At 38.7% G+C, this 22246-nt stretch overlaps 1 protein-coding gene across 1 annotated transcript; it reads right to left on the bottom strand.

The window, feature by feature from the left end:
* LOC107641785 (E3 ubiquitin-protein ligase RGLG2-like) lies at positions 8395-9208 on the bottom strand. The gene is made up of 3 exons (XM_021103481.1): positions 9041-9208; positions 8638-8694; positions 8395-8540 (listed from the first exon to the last, which is right to left on the bottom strand). The coding sequence occupies exons 1-3, from the start codon at positions 9206-9208 to the stop codon at positions 8460-8462; spliced, it is 306 nt and encodes a 101-aa protein (XP_020959140.1). The 3' UTR covers positions 8395-8459.

The following is a 22246-nucleotide window of genomic DNA, read 5'->3' on the forward strand; positions in this document are numbered from 1 at the left end:
CTGGGTCGTCCAAGTAATACCTTACGTGAGTAAGGGTCGAATCCCACGGAGATTGTTGGTATGAAACAAGCTATGTCACCTTGCAAATCTCAGTCAGGCGGATATAAAACAGTTATGTGGTTTTCGAATATTAATTAATAAAAAGTAAAGATAGAGATACTTATGTAATTCATTGGTGAGAATTTCAGATAAGCGTACGGAGATGCATTCGTTACTCTGAACCTCTGCTTTCCTGCTATCTTCATCCAATCAGTCTTACTCCTTTCCATGGATGGCTTTATGCAAGGGCATCACCGTTGTCAGTGGCTACATCCCCTCCTCTCAGTAAAAAATATGCTCACATGCTCTGTCACAGCACGGCTAATCATCTGTCGGTTCTCGATCATGCTGGAATAGGATTCGCCCTCCTTTTGCGTCTGTCACTAACGCCCAGCACTCGCGAGTTTGAAGCTCGTCACAGTCATTCAATCATTGAATCCTACTCGGAATACCACAGACAAGGTTTAGACTTTCCGGATTCTCTTGAATGCCGCCATCATTCTAGCTTACGCCACGAAGATTCTGGTTAGGAGATCTAAGAGATACTCATTCAAGCTTTATTTCATGTAGAACGGAAGTGGTTGTCAGGCACGCGTTCATAGGGAATGATGATGATTGTCACGTTCATCACATTCAGGTTGAAGTGCGAATGAATATCTTAGAAGCGAAATAAGATGAATTGAATAAAAAACAGTAGTACTTTGCATTAATCTTTGAGGAACAACAGAGCTCCACACCTTAATCTATGGAGTGTAGAAATTAACTCCAGAAAATCCACTTTGAGTGCAGGGAGGTCAGAATCCAACAGCATCAGCAGTCCTTCTTCAACCTCTGAATCCGATTTCTGCTCAAGTCCCTCAATTTCAGCCAGAAAATACCTGAAATCACAGAAAAATACACAAACTCATAGTAAAGTCCAGAAATGTGAATTTAACATAAAAACTAATGAAAACATCCCTAAAAGTAACTAGATCCTACTAAAAACATACTAAAAACAATGTCAAAAAGCGTATGAATTATCTGCTCATTACTAAGATGTCATTGGATACTTCTGCAGGTGGATCCATTCACCTAAAGAAAATGCCTGCAGAAGCTCAAGAACTCATTGACATGGTTGCTAATAACCAGTTCATGTACACTTCTGAAAGGAATCCTGTGAATAATGGGACGCCTATGAAGAAGGGAGTTCTTGAAATTGATACTCTGAATGCTATATTGGCTCAGAATAAAATATTGACTCAGTAAGTCAATATGATTTCTCAGAGTCTGAATGGAATGCAAGCTGCATCCAACAGTACTCAAGAGGCATCTTCTGAAGAAGAAGCTTATGATCCTGAAAACCCTGCAATAGCAGAGGTGAATTACATACCTTGTACCATAGGCAACATGATCTTTGAAAAGGCTCTGTGTGACCTTGGTTCAGGGATAAACCTCATGCCCCTCTCCGTAATAGAGAAACTGGGAATCTATGGGGTGCAAGCCACTAAAATCTCATTAGAGATGACAGACAATTCAAGAAAATAGGCTTATGGACAAGTAGAGGACGTGTTAGTAAAGGTTGAAGGCCTTTACATCCCTGCTGATTTCATAGTCCTAGATACTGGGAAGGATGAGGATGAATTCATCATCCTTGGAAGACCCTTCTTAGCCACAGCAAGAGCTGTGATTGATGTGGACAGAGAAGAATTGATCCTTCAATTAAATGAGGACAACCTTGTGTTTAAAACTCAAGGATCTCTCTCTGTACCCATGGAGAGGAAGCACAGTAAGCTTCTCTCAAAGCAGAGTCAACCAGAGCCCCTACAGTCAAACTTTAAGTTTGGTGTTGGGAGGCCACAACCAAACTCTAAGTTTGGTGTTGAACTCCCATATCCAAACTCTAAGTTTGGTGTTGGAGAGTCTCAATAATGCTCTGAACACCTGTGAGGCTCCATGAGAGCCCACTGTCAAGCTATTGACATTAAAGAAGCACTTGTTGGGAGGCAACTCAATTTTTTATCTAATCTCTATTTTTATTGTTTTTCATGTTTTATTAGGTTCATGATCATGTGGAGTCACAAAATAAATATAAAAATTGAAAACGGAATCAAAAATAGCAGAAGAAAAATCACACCCTGGAGGAAGACCTTACTGGCGTTTAAACGCCAGTAAGAAGCATCTGGCTGGCGTTCAACGCCAGAACAGAGCATGGTTCTGGTGCTGAATGCCCAAAGTGGGCAGCATCTGGGCGTTTGAACGCCAGAATTGCACCCTGAAGAAGAGCTGGCGCTGAACGCCCAGAACAAGCATGGTTCTGGCGTTCAAGGCCAGAAATGGGCAACAAATGGGTGTTCAACGCCCAGAACAAGCACCAATCTGGCGCTGAATGCCCAGAGTTGTGTGCAAGGGCATTTTGCATGCCCAACTTGGTGCAAGGTTGTAAATCCTTGAACACCTCAGGATCTGTGGACCCCACAGGATCCCCACCTACCTCCACTCACTTCTTCTCACCCCTCTTTCACACAATCCCATAAACACTCTTCCCCAAAACTCTTCACCAATCACCTCAATCTCTCTTCCCTATCACGACTTCATCACTTACATCCATCCACTCTTCCCCATAAACCTACCTCATAAACTCCACCTACCTTCAAAATTCAAAATCAATTTCCCACCCAAAACCCACCCTTATGGCCGAACCTTACCCCCGTCCCTTCCCTATATATAGCCCTCCATTCTTCCTCATTTTCACACAACACAACCCTCTCTTCTCTTCTTGGCCGAATACACCACCCCCCCTCTCCTCCATATTTTCTTCTTCTTCTTCATCTATTCTTTCTTTTCTTGCTCGAGGGCGACCAACATTCTAAGTTTGGTGTGGTAAAAGCATAAGTTTTTTGTTTTTCCATTACCATTGATGGCACCTAAGACCGGAGAATCCTCTAGAAAAGGGAAAGGGAAGACAAAAGCTTCCACCTCCGAGTCATGGGAGATGGAAAGATTCATCTCCAAAGCTCATCAAGACCACTTCTATGATGTTGTGGCCAAGAATTGTGAGTTTGTGTGTTTTTCTGTGATTTCAGGTATTTTCTGGCTGAAATTGAGGGACTTGAGAAAAAATTAGATTCAGAGGTTGAAGAAGGACTGCTGATGCTGTTGGATTCTGACCTCCCTGCACTCAAAGTGGATTTTCTAGAGCTATAGAACTCAAAATGGCACGCTTCCAATTGCGTTGGAAAGTAGACATCCAGGGCTTTCCATCAATGTATAATAGTCTATACTTTGAACGAGTTTAGACGACGTAAAAGGGCGTTGAACGCCAGTTATATGCTGCTGTCTGGAGTTAAACGCCAGAAACAAGTCACAAACCAGAGTTGAACGCCAGAAATACGTTACAACCTGGCGTTCAACTCCAGAAAGAGCCTCTGCATGTGTAACATTCAAGCTCAGCCCAAGCACACACCAAGTGGGCCCCGGAAGTGGATTTATGCATCAATTACTTACTTCTGTAAACCCTAGTAGCTAGTTTATTATAAATAGGACTTTTTACTATTGTATTAGACATCTTTGGATCATCTTTGGATTATATTTTGATCTATTGATCACGTTTAGGGCTGGCCATTCGGCCATGCCTGGACCTTCATCACTTATGTATTTTCAACGGTAGAGTTTCTGCACTCTATAGATTAAGGTGTGGAGCTCTGCTGTTCCTCAAAGATTAATGCAAAGTACTACTGTTTTTCTATTCAATTCAACTTATTCCGCTTCTAAGATATTCATTCGCACTTCAACCTGAATGTGATGAATGTGACAATCATCATCATTCCCCCACGAACGTGTGCCTGACAACCACTTCCATTCCACCTTAGATTGAATGAGTATCTCTTGGATCTCTTAATCAGAATCTTCGTGGTATAAGCTAGATTGATGGCGGCATTCATGAGAGTCCGAAAAGTCTAAACCTTGTCTGTGGTATTCCAAGTAGGACTCTGGGATTGAATGATTGTGATGAACTTCAAACTCGCGAGTGCTGGGCGTAGTGACAGACGCAAAAAGAGGGTGAATCCTATTCCAGTATGATCGAGAACCTCAGATGATTTGCCGTGCTGTGACAGAGCATTTGGACCATTTTCACAAGAGGATGGGATGCAGCCATTTACAAGGGTGATGCCTCCAGACGATTAGCCATGCAGTGACAGCGCATCGGACCATTTTCCAGAGAGGATAAAAAGTAGCCATTGACAACGGTGATGTCCTTACATAAAGCCAGCCATAGAAAGGAGTAAGACTGATTGGAAGAAGACAGTAGGAAAGCAGAGGTTTAGAGGGACGAAAGCATCCCCATACATTTATCTGAAATTCTCACCAAGGATTTACATAAGTATTTCTATCCCTATTTTATTATTAATATTCGAAAACTCCATAACCATTCTATATCCGCCTGACTGAGATTTACAAGATGACCATAGCTTGCTTCATACCAACAATCTCCGTGGGATCGACCCTTACTCGCGTAAGGTTTATTACTTGGACGACCCAGTGCACTTGCTGGTTAGTTGTGCGAAGTTGTGATAAAAAGTTGAGATTACAATTGAGCGTACCATGTTGATGGCGCCATTGATGATCACAATTTCGTGCACCAGGTTGTAAGCTTCTATAACACCATTTTAAGACTTTTGGGCCTAATATTGAGTATTAGAACATGGGATATAACCTAAGGGTTCTAGTAGATGATTTTATGATAAATTAGAAAACAGAGGCCTAGGTTTTTGGCATGCTGAGAATGGTTTGGTATTAGGGGAAGGATGATTGATATATGAGATGAGGAATGATGAACTGTTGATATTTGGAAACTGAGTTATGAATGAGCAGTGGTTGAGATGAGTCGCGGACTCTGAATGAAATAATGGATCCATGTATATTGAAAATATTTTCTGAAAACCACTGAAATATTTTTTCACTGAGATTATGAGACGTTATGCGCCCGGCAAGGACGGCGGTTGGATCCCGCCTGTCGAGGTAACGGCGGCGTAAGGGCGGTGGTTCGTCCACTTGCGTTGAGATGTGAGGTCTGTGGCATGAGTATCCCACTCGCATCCCTTCGAATCAATAGAGCGTGCAGGCGCCGATACCTGGACAGTGATCTGGGCACTATATCTCAGGGGTTCCCATATGAGAAAATCCGAAGGGCGACGTCTCCATGGAGATGTGTCGGGTTGTCAGTTGAACCGACAATGTGATATCATAGCCAATAGGGCAAGCATTCATCATATGCATTTTCTATCTGTTTGTTTGCTTGGCCGACTTGTAATTGTATGCCTAATTGAATAACATGCCTATTTGCTTACTTGATCTACTTGCCTTGTACGCTTTTACTTGTGAATTACTTGCATTGTTATTAATTGTGCTTTCTACTGGGATTGAGGAGGTTCGGAAGGCGGTGGCGATGGGATCGTATGGAGGATAGGTTGGTGAAGGCTGTGGGACTATGGTGTTTGGTTAGAATAGTATTCTCCTAAGATAGAGTACCCTGTTTAGTTATGTTAAGGTTTCATATAATTATGCTTATTTGTTTTAGAATGCTTTAAATTGAATCTTGTGATGGATATGGAGCTAGGATTGCCTTTGGCATCCCGGGGTCTTATATCCTTTATCACTGGGAACTGTTACCATACTGAGAACCCCCGGTTCTCATACCACACTTCTGTTGTATTTTTCAGATGCAGGTCGTAACCCACCTCGGTGAGTTGCTTTGGATGGTGACAGAAGCGGAGGATCTTGGATTCTTTTGGAGTCTTTTTGGTTTATCTTGTTTGCACATCTCTCTTTTTGTATTTTGTCTTTGCCTAGAGGCTTGTATTATGAGAGAAAAACTTGTATAAGCTGTTTTTAAATTGTCAGGTTTCTGCACGGTTCTGTATACCTGTATATGGATAGCCGGCTTAAACTCCGCGAGCCGTGGCTAGATTCTTATGATATTATACTACTATCTTTTGATATATCTTATCTGTACCTTGTGTTTTAAGCTAGTACCTTCGTTAGTACGTTTTGCGCTTTTCAAATCCAAAATTTGAACTATATCCTTTATCGGGCTTCTAGATTATACTATTCTTTCTATATATATATATATATGTTATGTATGAGCTTAGAACTGTCGTAATCTCTGATTAACCTTTGCTTTAGACGCGAGGTAAAGCCTAGGCTAATTAGGGTGTTACATGATGGAGCGGTTCGTCCTCGTGAGCCTGAGGAATGGACCGATTGTGCTTCATTGCATACTCTGATGCTATTAGGTTATCTGTTTGATATTGCATAGCATGCTTGTTTGTGAGTGCATGTTTGGGATAATTAAAGTACTAGGCTTTTGATATTGAGACTGATCACCTTGATATCGATTGTTTGGTGTAGACAGGAACCCTACATAGCCACTCGCGGGCGAGGTAGCGGTGGTGGCGTAAGGGCGGTGGTTTGTCCCACTTGCGTTGAGATGTGAGGTCTATGGCAAGAGTATCCCGCTCGCATCCCTTCGGATCAATAGAGCGTGCAGGCACTGCCGGTACCTGGACAGTGATCCGGGCACCAAAGTCATCTTTGTAGCCAAAGCCTACCCAAGCTAAGTATCACAGTTACACCAAAATATCTGACAAATAACAAGACATGCAAATTTACCAATAAAATTACCTAACTATCATAGTATAAATGCCTTTTCTTTTTAAACAAGGCATATGCCAAAACATTCAATAGCTAACAAAAGAGTAAATTAGTTCACCAACTACTACTACAGTCATAATCAAATACATTCAAAAGCAAAAACATACTATTCAAATATTTTCAACTCCCTGCTCAGCAGCACCATCTTCTTCCACCATAACCCCATTTTGGACTATCTTCCCTGGGTTCATTTGGGAAAAGTCCACCTCCGGGGCTAGAAATTTGGCCTGAAGAGAAGTCCTCTCAAATCCTTTAACAAAGGAATCCATAATTTCTCCCTGCTTGTTTTTCTCCATATCCTTCAATTGACCAGTAACCTCAATCACACAAGAACTCATAGCAGAAAGATCGGCCTCCTTTTTCTTCAAATCCTCCACTTCTTTTGCATAATTCTCTTTCATCAGCTTCAATTGTTTTTTAGTTTTGGATAGCTTAGTCTCCAGTTCCGAGATCTTAGCACTTTTAACCATCAGTTCTTCCTTTAAAGTCGGATCCTCCTTTTTCTCAGCAATTTTTCGATGCATCTCCTCTCGGCTGCGCCCCAAACTCGCCAGACGAAGCCCAACCACCTTCAACACATACGCAATAACAGATATATATACCCATATACATCAATTTATAACACACAAAACAAATGAAAAACACAAATACCTATAAATACTGGTCAATAGCAACGTCACCAACTTCGTCTGCCAGAGTTATATCAGCCGGCATTTGACAAACCTCGTCGGCGACGACCATATAAGGAAAGTTCCTGCCCTACAGCGACGAGCCATCACTTTGATCGGCAACATCATGTAACTTCCTTTGATTATCGTAAAACCTCTGCAACTATTCCACAGGCACCTCCATCCTATCATCCTCAGACTCATCCGACAAATCCACTACATCACCTTTTCTTTTCTTCAAAATCACCTTCGTCCTGCCTAGTTTAGGTTTAGGTTGGTTTACTGGTGCACGAAATTGTGATCATCAATGGCGTCAACAACTTGGTACGCACAATTGTAATCTCAACTCCTTGTCACAAATCCGCACACTACAAGAAAAAGGCGTATTTGTAACAAAAAAATTGTTACAAAACGTCAAAATTTTGAAACAAAAGTTTTTTGTAACAAAAAAGGGGCCATTGCAGTAAGTCCTGTTACAAAAAGTTTTTGAAACAAAAAATGGAACTGTTACAATTCAATACGATATTTTGTAACAATTTTTTCTAATACAAAAAACCAGAAGCCGTTACAAAAGTGGTAACAAATTTTGATCTTGAAGGTATTTTTCATGACAGTCTATTTTTTTCCTATCAAAAAATTTTGTTACAAAATGTAACATGATTTTGTAACATTTTTTTCTTTAGTTACAAAAGTAAATTAATTATTTTGTAACAACTTTTTTTTATTACAAATTACATGCATAATTTACTAAATTATTTTTTAAATTAACTAATATATTAACGATTTTAATAAGCAAGTTTACATGTATATAATATGCAAAAACATACATAAGTCAAACAAGATCCTTTTAGCTAAAATTGTTTTAAAACAAAATAACATTAGTGAGTACATTGATTAGTTCAACCAAAACATAAAAGTTCTAACATAGATTAGTGTTTCTATGCATCAAAATTTGTACTCAACCAAATCTAACCCTAAAATTGTACACAACCAAATCTAACCCTAAAATTGAATTTAAATAAAAAAATATTCAAAGAATTTTAGCTTAAACCAAACAAGTTTCTAATAAAGCTTAATTCTGGTGTGAATGATGCTCCTGCAGATGGGGCACGTCTCAAGATCTTGTCCACATTCGCAACATGTCTGTCATGCAAAAGATAAAAGGTGTCACATGCACTCTCCTTGGAACCTTATTAGAAATCAAAATAATTAGGCAACAAATTCAACATTTTATTCTTACCTGATGACCACATCCAAAGGCCAGATCTTTTGCATTGTTCAAACATATGGGGCAAAGCTGTACATAACCAACTTAATTCGTTAAATGTACATTGTCACAACTAGAATAATCAATGCATAAGATGAACGAATTCAAATTCATACTCTATCCTAGGCCCTACACCACATATCTACAATATGAACAATATGAACAATAAGAGTTGGAAAAGAAGCAACAAAACCAATCAGGTAACTGATGCTTTCTACACAAGTCATCTAATTTCTTAATTGAAGCATGGGAAGATCATGCCAAATGAAGGAAAAACTTAGGTCACTAAAAGCAAAAGAAACCCTAGTTTCTCGGAAAGACCTGATCATGGAACATGACACGAAAATTAATAGCAGAAACATTTTTTAGTTTTTACTAGATTGTCATAATTCGGAGTTGGGGCCGGATGAGTCGTGCCAGATAGGCTGCTGTCACTCGGATAAGTGGGAACACTTGGCTCAAAATTAGCAGCATGAGGTTTTGAAGTGCCAAAAGATGCTGACCCGTAAGGTTTTGAAGCACCAAGAGATGCTGAACCATGCATGTTACAAATAATGTTAAATTTTATGAAAAATTAATTTTTTGTTACAAAATAATTTGAGTTTTTTAGACAAAAAGATATTTTGTTACAAAACATTTGGAGTTTTTGAAACAAAAAACTATTTTGTTACAAAATACTACGAATTTTTGCAACAACTTTACTTTTTGTTACAAAATATTATAATATTTTGTAACAATACACCAGCGCGTTACAAATACTACCATAATTTGTAACAAAATAAAATAGATTGTTACAAAATATCTGGATGTTTTGTAACAACTTGTAATGTTGTTATAAAACATGGTTTTTTTGTAACAATCAGCAATTATTATTACAAAAAAATACTTTTTTGTAACAATTTTAAATTTAATACAAAATTTTTGTTACAAATGTTCCATTTTCTTGTAGTGGCACAACTAACCAGCAAGTGCACTAGGTCGTCCAAGTAATAAACCTTACGTGAGTAAGGGTCGATCTCACGGAGATTGTTGGCTTGAAGCAAACTATGGTCATCTTGTAAATCTCAGTCAGGTGGATTCAAATGGTTATGGAGAATTGATAATTAAAATATAAATAAAACATAAAATAAAGATAGAGATACTTATGTAATTCATTGGTGAGAATTTCAGATAAGCGTATGAAGATGCTTTGTTCCTTCTGAACCTCTGCTTTCCTATTGCCTTCTTCCAATCATTCGTACTCCTTTTCATGGCAAGCTATATGTTGGGTTTCACCGTTGTCAATGGCTACCTCCCGTCCTCTCAATGAAAATGGTCCAAATGCGCTGTCACCGCACGGCTAATCATCTGTCGGTTCTCGATCATGTTGGAATAGGATCCATTGATCCTTTTGCGTCTGTCATTACGCCCAACACTCGCGAGTTTGAAGCTCGTCACTGTCATCCCTTCCCAGATCCTACTCGGAATACCACAGACAAGGTTTAGACTTTCTGGATCTTAGGAATGACCGCCAATAATTCTAGCCTATACCACGAAGGTTTTAATCTTAGATTAGAAACCCAAGAGATATACATTCAAGCTTGTTTTCATGTAGAACGGAAGTGGTTATCAGGCACGCGTTTATAGGTGAGAATGGTGATGAGTGTCACATAATCATCACATTCATCATGTTCTTGAGTGCGAATGAATATCTTGGAGAAGAAATAGATTTGAATTGAATAGAAAAACAATAGTACTTTGCATTAATTCATGAGTAACAGCAGAGCTCCACACCTTAATCTATGGTGTGTAGAAACTCCACCGTTGAAAATACATAAGAACAAAAGGTTTAGGCATGGCCAAATGGCCAGCCTCCAAAACGTGAACATACAAGTTCCAAGATGAAAAGTATAATGGTGATCATTGGCTTCGGCCCCAGAGAGGGAACCAGAAGATCTAAGACGATCCGAAGATGAAAATACAATAGCAAAAGGTCCTATTTATAGAGAACTAGTAGCCTAGGATTTACAGAAATAAGTAATTAATGCAGAAATCTTCTTCCGGGCTCACTTGGTGTGTGCTTGGGCTAAGCATTGAAGCTTTCACGTGTAGAGACTTTTCTTGGAGTTAAACGCCAGCTTTTGTGCCAGTTTGGGTGTTTAACTCCAGCTTTTATGCCAGTTCTGGCGTTTTGACGCCAGAATTTTTATGCTGACTTGGAACGCCAGTTTGGGCCATCAAATCTCGAACAAAGTATAAACTATTAAATATTGCTGAAAAGCCCAGGATGTCTACTTTCCAACACAATTGAGAGCGCGCCAATTGGGCTTCTGTAGCTCTAGAAAATCCACTTTGAGTGCAGGGAGGTCAGAATCCAACAGCATCTGCAGTCCTTTTTCAGCCTCTGAATCAGAGTTTTGCTCAGGTCCCTCAATTTCACCCAGAAAATACCTGAAATCACAGAAAAACACACAAACTCATATTAAAGTCTAGAAATGTGATTTATATTTAAAAAATAATAAAAACATAATAAAAACTAACTAAAATATACTAAAAATAATGCCAAAAAGCGTATAAATTATCCGCTCATCACAACACCAAACTTAAATTGTTGCTTATCCCCAAGCAACTGAAAATCAAATAGGATAAAAAGAAGAGAATATACTATAAATTCCAAAATATCAATGAAACTTAGCTCCAATTAGATGAGCGGGACTAGTAGCTTTTTGCCTCTGAACAGTTTTGGCATCTCACTTTATCCTTTGAAGTTCAGAATGATTGGCATCTATAGGAACTCATAATTCAGATAGTGTTATTGATTCTCTTAGTTCAGTATGTTGATTCTTGAACAAAGTTATTTTATGAGTCTTGGCCGTGACCCTAAGCATTTTGTTTTCCAGTATTACCACCGGATACATAAATGCCACAGACACATAACTGGGTGAACCTTTTCAGATTGTGACTCAGCTTTGCTAGAGTCCCCAATTAGAGGTGTCCAGAGCTCTTAAGCACACTCTTTTTGCTTTGGACCACGACTTTAACTGCTCAGTCTCAAACTTTTCACTTGACACCTTCACGCCATAAGCACATGGTTAGGGACAGCTTGGTTTAGCCGCTTAGGCCATGATTTTATTCCTGTGGGCCCTCCTATCCACTGATGCTCAAAGCCTTGGATCCTTTTTATTTTACCCTTGCCTTTTGGTTTAAAGGGCTATTGGCTTTTTCTGCTTGCTTTTTTCTTTTTCTTTCTTTTTCTTTTCTTCTCTTTTTTTTTCGCATATATTTTTTTCTGCAAGCTTTTCACTGCTTTTTCTTGCTTCAAGAATCAATTTTATGATTTTTCAGATTATCAAATAACATTTCTCCTTTTTCATCATTCTTTCAAGAGCCAACAATTTTAACATTCATGAACAACAAATTCAAAAGACATATGCACTGTTCAAGCGTTCATTTAGAAAACAAAAAGTATTGTCACCACATCAAAATAATTAAACTAATTTCAAGGATGAATTCGAAATCATGTCCTTCTTGTTCTTTTGTAATTAAAACATTTTTCTTTTAAGAAAGGTGATGGATTCATAGGACATTCATAACTTTAAGACATAGACACTAAGACACTAATGATCATGTAATAAAAACACAAACATAGATAAACCTAAAGCATAATTTTCGAAAAACAGAAAAATAAAGAACAAGGAAATTAAAGAACGGGTCCACCTTAGTGATGGCGGCTTGTTCTTCCTCTTGAAGATCTTATGGAGTGCTTGAGCTCCTCAATATCTCTTCCTTGCCTTTGTTGCTCCTCTCTCATGGCTCTTTGGTCTTCTCTAATTTCATGGAGGAGGATAGAATGCTCTTGGTGCTCCACCCTTAGTTGTCCCATATTGGAACTTAATTCTCCTAGGGAGGTGTTGATTTGCTCCCAATAATTTTGTGGAGGAAGATGCATCCCTTGAAGCATCTCAGAAATCTCATGATGAGAAATTTTCTAATGCTCTTGTCCATGAGTGGGATCTCTTGTTTGCTCCATCCTTTTCTTAGTGATGGGCTTGTCCTCATTAATGAGGATGTCTTCCTCTATGTCAATTTCAGCTGAATTGCAAAGGTGACAAATAAGATGAGGGAAGGCTAACCTTGCCAAAGTAGAGGACTTGTCTGCCACCTTGTAAAGTTCTAGGGATATAACCTCATGAACTTCTACTTCCTCTCCAATCATAATGCTATGGATCATGATGGCTCGGTCTATAGTAACTTTAGACGATTGCTAGTGAGAATGATTGAGCATTGGATGAACTCCAACCATCTCCTAGCAACAGGCTTGAGGTCATGCCTTCTTAGTTGAACCGGCTTTCCTCTTGAATCTCTCTTCCATTGAGCGCCCTCTTCACAAATGTCTATGAGGACTTGGTCCAACCTTTGATCAAAGTTGACCCTTCTAGTGTAGGGATGTGCATCTCCTTGCATCATGGACAAGTTGAATGCCAACCTTACATTTTCTAGACTGAAATTTAAGCATTTCTCCCGAACCATTGTAAGCCAATTCTTAGGGTCCGGGTTCACACTTTGATCATGGTTCTTGGTGATCCATGCATTGGCATAGAACTCTTGAACCATTAAGATCCCGACTTGTTGAATGGGGTTGGTGAGAATTTCCCAACCTCTTCTTCGAATCTCATATCGGATCTCCGGATATTCACCCTTTTTGAGCTTGAAAGGGACCTCGGGTATCACCTTTTTCTTGGCCACAACATCATAGAAGTGGTCTTGATGCACCCTTGAGATGAATTTCTCCATCTCTCATGACTCAGAGGTGGAAGCTTTTGCCTTCCCTTTCCTCTTTCTAGAGGTTTTTCCGGGCTTTAGTGCCATAAATGGTTATGGAAAAACAAAAAGCAATGCTTTTACCACACCAAACTTAGAAGGTTTGCTCGCCCTCGAGCAAAAGAAAAAAGAAAATAGTAGAAGAAGAAAATGGAGGAGATGGAGGAGATTTTGTGGTTCGGTCAAGGGGGAGAAGTAGTGGTAATGATGTGTGAAATGAAGGAGTGAAGATGGGTTTATATAGGAGTGGAGAGAGGGGTAGGGTTCGGCCATGTATGGGTGGGTTTGGGAGGGAAAGTGGTTTGAATTTGAATGGTGATGTAGGTGGGGTTTTATGATGGATGGATGTGGATTGGTGAAGAGATTATGAAGAAGAGGGTAGGATTTAATAGGTGAGGGGTTTTTGGGGAAAAGGTATTGAGGTGATTGGTGAAGGGTATTTGGGGAAGGGTGTAATGGGAAGGTGGGGATCCTGTGGGGTCCACAGATCCTGAGGTGTCAAAGATTTCTCATCCCTGCACCATATTAGCGTTTAACGCCAGCTCTGTGCCCATTTCTGGCGTTAAACGCCAGTCTGGTGCCCATTCTAGCGTTAAACGCCCAGAATGGTGCCAGACTGGGCGTTTAACACCCATTCTGCTACCTTTACTGGCGTTTAAACGCCAGCAAGTTTCTCCTCCAGGTTGTGTTATTTTTAATACTGTTTTTCATTCTGTTTTTGCTTTTTCAGTTATTTTTGTGACTTCACATGATCATCAACCTACAGAAACATAAAATAACGGTGGAAAATAAATAGATATGATTAAATTGGGTTGCCTCCCAACAAGCGCTTCTTTAATGTCAATAGCTTGACAGTGGGCTCTCATGGAACCTCACAGATACTCAGAGCATGATGATGGCCTTCTAACACCAAACTTAGAGTTTGAATGTGGGGGCTATATTTGACTCTGCACTGAGAGAAGCATTTCATGCTTCCTCTCCGTGGTTACAAAGGGATATCCTTGAGCTTTAAACACAAGGGAGTCCTCATTCACTTGAAGGACCAATTCTCCTCTGTCAACGTCAATCACAGCTTTTGCTGTGGCTAGGAAGGGTCTACCAAGGATGATGGATTCATCCATACACTTCCCAGTGTCTAGGATTATGAAATCAACAGGGATGTAGTGGTCTTCAATATTTACCAAGACATCCTCTACAAGTCCATAAGCATGTTTCCTTGAATTGTCTGCCATCTCTAGTGAGATTCTTGCAGCTTGTACCTCAAGGATCCCTAGATTCTCCATTACAGAGAGAGGCATGAGGTTTATGCTTGACCCTAGGTCACATAGAGCCTTCTCAAAGGTCATGGTGCCTATGGTACAAGGTATTGAGAACTTTCCAGGATCCTGTCTCTTCTGAGGTAATCTATATGTCGAGTCAAGTCATCCAGTTATTTGGTGAGCAAGGGAGGTTCATCCTCCCAAGTCTCATTACCAAATAACTTGGCATTCAGCTTCTTGATTGCTCCAAGGTACTTAGCAACTTGCTCTTTAGTAACATCTTCATCCTCTTCAGAGGAAGAATACTCATCAGAGCTCATGAATGGCAGAAGTAAATTCAATGGAATTTCTATGGTCTCTGTATGAGCCTCAGATTCCCATGGTTCCTCATTAGGAAACTCCTTGGAGGCCAGTGAACGTCCATTGAGGTCTTCCTCAGTGAAAATCACTGCCTCTTCCTCCTCTCCAAGTTCGGTCGAGTGGGTAATGTTGATGGCCTTACACTCTCTTTTTGGATTCTCTTCTGTATTGCTTGGGAGAGTACTAGGAGGGAGTTCAGTAATTTTCTTACTCAGCTGACTCACTTGTGCCTCTAAATTTCTAATGGAGGATCTTGTTTCAGTCATGAAACTTTGAGTGGTTTTAATTAGATCAGAGACTATGGTTACTAAGTCAAAATGACTCTGCTTAGAATTCTTTGTCTGTTGCTGAGAAGATGATGGAAAAGGCTTGCTATTGTTAAACCTATTTCTTCCATCATTACTGTTGTTGAAGCCTTGTTGAGGCCTCTGTTGGTCCTTCCATGAGAGATTTGGGTGATTTCTCTATGAAGAATTATAGGTGTTTCCATAGGGTTCTTCCATGTAATTCACCTCTTCCATTGCTGGGTTCTCAGGATCATAAGCTTCTTCTTCAGATGAAGCTTCTTTGGTACTGCCTTTTGCTGCTTGCATTCCAGACAGACTCTGAGAAATCATATTGACTTGCTGAGTCAATATTTTATTTTGAGCCAATATGGCATTCAGAGTGTCAATCTCAAGAACTCCTTTCTTCTTATTTGTCTCATTATTCACAGGATTCCATTCAGAAGTGTACATGAATTGGTTATTTGCAACCATTTCAATGAGTTCCTGAGCTTTTGCAGGCGTCTTCTTCAGATGAAGAGATCCTCCAGCAGAGCTGTTCAATGACATCTTGGACAGTTCAGACAGACCATCATAGAAGATACCTATGATGCTCCACTCTGAAAGCATGTCAGAAGGACACCTTCTAATCAATTGCTTGTATCTTTTCCAAGCTTCATAGAGTGATTCACCTTCCTTCTGTCTGAAGGTTTGGACTTTCACTCTAAACTTACTCAATTTTTGAGGTGGAAAGAACTTTGCCAATAAGGCATTGACTAGCTTTTCCCAAGAGTTCAGGCTTTCTTTAGGTTGTGAATCCAACCATGTCCTAGCTCTGTCTCTTACAGCAAAGGGGAAAAGCATAAGTCTGTAGACCTCAGGGTCAACCCCATTGGTCTTGACAGTGTCACAGATTTGCAAGAATTCAGCTAAGAACTGATGGGGATCTTCCAATGGAAGTCCATGAAACTTGCAATTCTGTTGCATTAGAGAAACTAATTGAGGCTTCAGCTCAAAGTTGTTTGCTCCAATGGCAGGAATTGAGATGCTTCTCCCATAGAAGTAGGGAGTAGGTGCAGTAAAGTCACCAAGCACCTTCCTTGCATTGTTGGCATTATTGTTATTTTCGGCTGCCATGGCTTCTTCTTGTTTGACAAGCTCTGTTAGGTCCTCTACAGAGAGTTGTACTTTAGCTTCTCTTATCGTTCTCTTCAAGGTCCTTTCAGGTTCAGGATCAGCCTCAACAAGAATGTCTTTGTCCTTACTCCTGCTCATATGAAAGAGAGAGGAGAAGAAAGTATGGAATCCTCTATGTTACAGTATAGAGATTCCTTCAGATGTCAGAGGAAATGAAGAATAGAAGGAGGAGGTAGAGAGGAGAGAATTCGAACATATAGAGAGAGAGTCCAAATTGCTGATAGTGGAGGAGTGTTAGTCCTTAAATAGAAGGATGTGAGAAGAGGGGAAGAATTTTCGAAAACAAATTAAAAAGATTTTGAAATAATTAAAAGAAATTTTGAAAAATTGATTGATGATTTTCGAAAATTAGAATTGAAAAAGTAGTTAAGTGATTTTTGAAAAAGATTTTGAAATTAGAAATCAAAAAGATATGATTGAAAATTATTTTGAAAAAGATGTGATTGAGAATATATGATTGAGAAGATATGATTGAGAATCAAATTAAAAAAAGAAAGTTTTAAAATTAAAGTTGATTACTTGACTAACAAGAAATTAAAAGATATGACTCTAGAATTTAAAATTTGATCCTTTCTTAATAGGCAAGTAACAACTTGAAAATTTTGAATTAAATCATTAATTGTAGCAAGGATTTTTGAAAATAGTAAAAAAAAATAGAAAATGAAAAAAAATTGATTTTGAAAAGATATGATTGAAAAGATATGATTTGAAAAAGATTTGATTTTGAAAAATTATGAAAATTTGAAAGAGATTTGAATTAAAAACAAAATCTTACCTCTTGTGCCATCCTAGCGTTAAACGCCCAGAATGGTATCCATTCTGGCGTTTAACGCCCAAAATACTACCCTTTTGGGCATTTAATGCCCAGCCAGGTACCCTGGCTGGTGTTTAAACGCCAGTTTTCCTTCTTCACTGGGCGTTTTGAACGCCCAGCTTTTTCTGTGTAATTCCTCTACTGCATGTTCTGAATCTTCAATTCTCTGTATTATTGACTTGAGAAGACATAATTTTGAAATTTTTTTTTTTGAATTTTTAATGATGAGAAACAATCAAAATGCAACTAATCATGGAAAACTAAGATCAAACAAACAAAGCATGCAGGACACCAAACTTAAAAATTTTCATATTAGAGACACTAACAAATTGAGAATGCATATGAAAAACAACAAAACACACAAGACAAGAGAATTTAAAGATCAGAGCAAGGAAGTCATCAAGAATAACTTGAAGATCAATGAAGAACATAATGCATGTAATTTTCAAAAATGAGAAGAATGAAATTGACACCAAACTTAAAATTAGACACTGGATTCAAACAAAAAACACAAAATATTTTTGGTTTTAAGATTTTATAAATTTTTTGTGATTTTTCGAAAATTATATGGGAAAGAATTTCAAAAATTTTTAATAAAAATTCTAGGAATCATGCAATGTTAGTCTAAAACTCCGGTCCAGGAATTAGACATGGTTTACTAGCCAGCCAAGCTTTCAGGGAAAGCTTCGGTCAAAACACTAGACATGGCCAATGGCCAGCCAAGCTTTAGCAGATCATTACTTTCAATAGCAAAATTGACAGAAATCAACAAGCTCTTATGATGATAAATTGAAACCTCGGTCCAAAAGTTTAGACATGGTTTCACAACCAGCCAGACTTCAACAAATCATCATGAAACTCTAGAATTTATTCTTAAAAAACTCTAAAGAACAGAATAGAAATATTATTTTTTTTTCTTTTTTTTCGAAAAATAAAAAGTAAAAAGCTTAAACATAAAATAAAATTACCTAATCTGAGCAACAAGATGAACCGTCAGTTGTCCAAACTCGAACAATCCCCAGCAACGGCGCCAAAAACTTGGTGCACGAAATAGTGATCATCAATGGCGTCAATAACTTGGTACGCACAATTGTAATCTCAACTCCTTGTCACAACTCCGCACAACTAACCAGCAAGTGCACTGGGTCGTTCAAGTAATAAACCTTACGTAAGTAAAGGTCGACCCCATGGAGATTGTCTGCTTGAAGCAAGCTATGGTCATCTTGTAAATCTCAGTCAGGTGGATTCAAATGGTTATGGAGAATTGATAATTAAAATATAAATAAAACATAAAATAAAGATAGAGATACTTATGTAATTCATTGGTGAGAATTTCAGATAAGTGTATGAAGATGCTTTGTTCCTTCTGAACCTCTACTTTCCTATTGCCTTCTTCCAATCATTCATACTCCTTTCCATGGCAAGCTGTATGTTGGATTTCACCGTTGTCAATGGCTACCTCCCGTCCTCTCAGTGAAAATGGTCCAAATGCGCTATCACCGCACGGCTAATCATCTGTCGGTTCTCGATCATGTTGGAATAGGATCCATTGATCTTTTTGCGTCTGTCACTACGTCTAACATTCGCGAGTTTGAAGCTCGTCACAGTCATCCCTTCCCAGATCCTACTCGGAATACCACAGACAAGGTTTAGACTTTCCGAATCTCAGGAATGACTGCCAATAATTCTAGCCTATACCACGAAGGTTCTAATCTTAGATTAGAAACCCAAGAGATATACATTCAAGCTTGTTTGCATGTAGAACGGAAGTGGTTGTCAGGCACGCGTTCATAGGTGAGAATGGTGATGAGTGTCACATAATCATCACAATCATCATGTTCTTGAGTGCAAATGAATATCTTGGAGAAGAAATAGACTTGATTTGAATAGAAAAACAATAGTACTTTGCATTAATTCATGAGGAACAGCAGAGCTCCACACCTTAATCTATAGTGTGTAGAACTCCACCGTTGAAAATACATAAGAACAAAAGGTTTAGGCATGGCCGAATGGCCAGCCTCTAAAACGTGAACATACAAGTTCCAAGATGAAAAGTATAATGGTGATCATTGGCTTTGGCCCCAGAGAGGGAACCAGAAGAACCAAGACGATCCGAAGATGAAAATACAATAGCAAAAGGTCCTATTTATAGAGAACTAGTAGCCTAGGGTTTACAGAAATAAGTAATTAATGCAGAAATCTTCTTCCGGGCCCACTTGGTGTGTGCTTGGGCTGAGCATTGAAGCTTTCACATGTAGAGACTTTTCTTGGAGTTAAACGCTAGCTTTTGTGCCAGTTTGGGCGTTTAACTCCAGCTTTTATGCCAGTTCTGGCGTTTTGATGCCAGAATTTTTATACTGACTTGGAACGCCGATTTGGACCATCAAATCTCGGGTAAAGTATGGACTATTATATATTGCTGGAAATCCCAGGATGTCTACTTTCCAAAGCAATTGAGAGCGCGCCAATTGGGCTTCTGTAGCTCCAGAAAATCCACTTCGAGTGCAGGGAGGTCAGAATCCAACAGCATCTGCAGTCCTTTTTCAGCCTCTGAATCAGATTTTTGCTCAAGTCCCTCAATTTCAGCCAGAAAATACCTAAAATCACAGAAAAACACATAAACTCATAGTAAAGTCCAGAAATATATTTTTTATTTAAAAACTATAAAAACATAATAAAAACTAACTAAAATATACTAAAAACAATGTCAAAAAGCGTATAAATTATCCGCTCATCATTTACCTCTCCAACACCAACTACTTTCTCGATCTTAGAAGTCGAACCCTCCTTATTCAGATTCTTACTCTTTACCCGGGCTCTAAGGTTGGCCGCGGACACACCGGGATGCTTTCCACCTGAAAACAAACAAAACCGAACAATTAGAGCCATACTTCAAATCTTATTCACACAATAGTATTAACAAAGCTCACCTAAATAATCTACCACAGCCTGCCTATTCTCCTCCATTGCAGCAAATCAAACACCGACAACAACTCCTTCCGATCAATAACTTCTACCAAATATTCAATGATACATTCATCCCTTGAGCTAATGATTTCTGGCCCCAGAATATTTTGAGGCTCCGAACACCACCAAAGCAGGAATTTCTTCCCTAAGTGCTCATCAACGTAAAACGGGAACTCCCCCTCAGCACTAGTCACCTTCACAGACATCTTCTTAAATTTCTTAAAGGACGATTTATACAACTTAAAAATAGCAAACCTCAGGGAACTATTCAAGTTCACCCACCCCCTCCCTTTTAGACACATTTTGCCTGGAATAAAGAAAAGAACAACTCCACAGAATGAATCTCCTCCAAAAATTCCATCAGAATTTCTAACCCACACAGAAACGCCCATCTATTAGGATGGAGTTGGGAGGGAGCACAGTTCAATTGCTTCAAGACCTGACACTCAAACTCACTAAATGGCAGCTTCATCTTCAATTCCTCCAACACACAGCTATACATATAGAAAAACTCAAAACCCTCCCCCTATGAAAAATACGATCACTAGAAATACAAGGAAGTAGCTCAAATCGAACACCAGAACCACCCCTCACAACTTTACTCTTGTCTATCTCCTTCACAGATTTTTTATCCAAGAACAGTGAACATCATTTTCTAACATCATTGCTCACCCAGTCATATGACCAATCAACTTTATCTTTCTTCTCTTTCTCAAAACCCATTTGGAAAAAAGAAAACGAAGAAAAAGAACAGAAGTTACAGAGATAAAGAGAGAAATAGCATACCTCTTTTGCTCATTTTTACTCAAATGCAATTGATAAACAAATACACTTTGAACAAAACACAAAACCCCTTGGATTCCAAAAAACCTTTAACTTCCCACTACAAAACGGTTCTCAATTCCACCAAACAATCAAATCAGTCATATCAAAAGCCATCATGCGTATAGGGAACACACACGTTCATTAATGAACATTCAAAATTTTTTCTCTCTCTTACTAACATGTATTTAATATTTCAAATGAAGAATCTTGAACTGGGGGCTACAGGGCCAATGCAACCGCCAACCTATAAGATCACTCAGTAGCCGACTTATGATCCATTAAAAGCTCAACCTGCTTCATTAAACATGTTCCCAGGCTTAGCTTGGGGGTTATGATCCGACCGTTACACATCCGACCTCATAATTCGGCATTATTACAAATAAATCGGCTCCCTACGACTATAACTCGGCGACATGCGTTATGATCAAACTCAACGGACTGCATTTTGGAATAAAAACGTCCAATCATGCACTAAACTCTAATAACTACTCTTCAATGCAGATGATCAACAGCAGCATAACCGACCTATTCTACTCTACCTATAAAGGTATGGTATCTCATCCTTAAAGGTCGAATTGAATTCAAAATACTAACTTAAGCATCGGAGTGCCTTTTGCAAGTACACTCCCCCATTCCCACTCGCTCTCTCCACAAGCGTGTTACAAGCTCGGACTCTCAAAACTCACAAGTTCGGTGCTGAAAGCTATAACTCGGCACACTCATCAAGGACCGAGCTCTCTTAAAGGATCCATACAAGAATAGATACTTTGTTAATTCTTTTTTGAATTTTTAATCATTTTTACGTTGGTTAACATTTTTTTCACTTATTATTAGATTGACATATAACATTAAAAATGTAGCAAGATAAGAATATTTGTTAATTAATTTTTTAAATAATTTGATAACTCAATAAATATCTAAACTCTGTGTTATATAATTTTCAATGTTTCAATTTTCATGATTACTTCTTTCTCTTTTTTCTTCTGCTTCATGGTCAATTTAAGGTTTAATTTATTATTTTTTCCATTAATCTTCTATTTTTTAAACTATTTTATTTTATTAAGTTTTTTTAATTTATTTGATTGTATTTTTTTTTA

Source organism: Arachis ipaensis, chromosome B05 (assembly GCF_000816755.2).
Source record: "Arachis ipaensis cultivar K30076 chromosome B05, Araip1.1, whole genome shotgun sequence".
Taxonomy (NCBI): domain Eukaryota; kingdom Viridiplantae; phylum Streptophyta; class Magnoliopsida; order Fabales; family Fabaceae; genus Arachis; species Arachis ipaensis.

Bases quoted from the DNA above. Each gene is read 5' to 3' on its own strand.
- LOC107641785 (XM_021103481.1), bottom strand. From the start codon at position 9,208: ATGCATGGTTCAGCATCTCTTGGTGCTTCAAAACCTTACGGGTCAGCA. The intron at 8,695-9,040 runs GTAAAAACTAAA...GGTTATGTACAG, and splicing joins CTCCGAATTATGACAATCTA to CTTTGCCCCATATGTTTGAA. The intron at 8,541-8,637 runs GTAAGAATAAAA...TTTGCATGACAG, and splicing joins CCTTTGGATGTGGTCATCAG to ACATGTTGCGAATGTGGACA.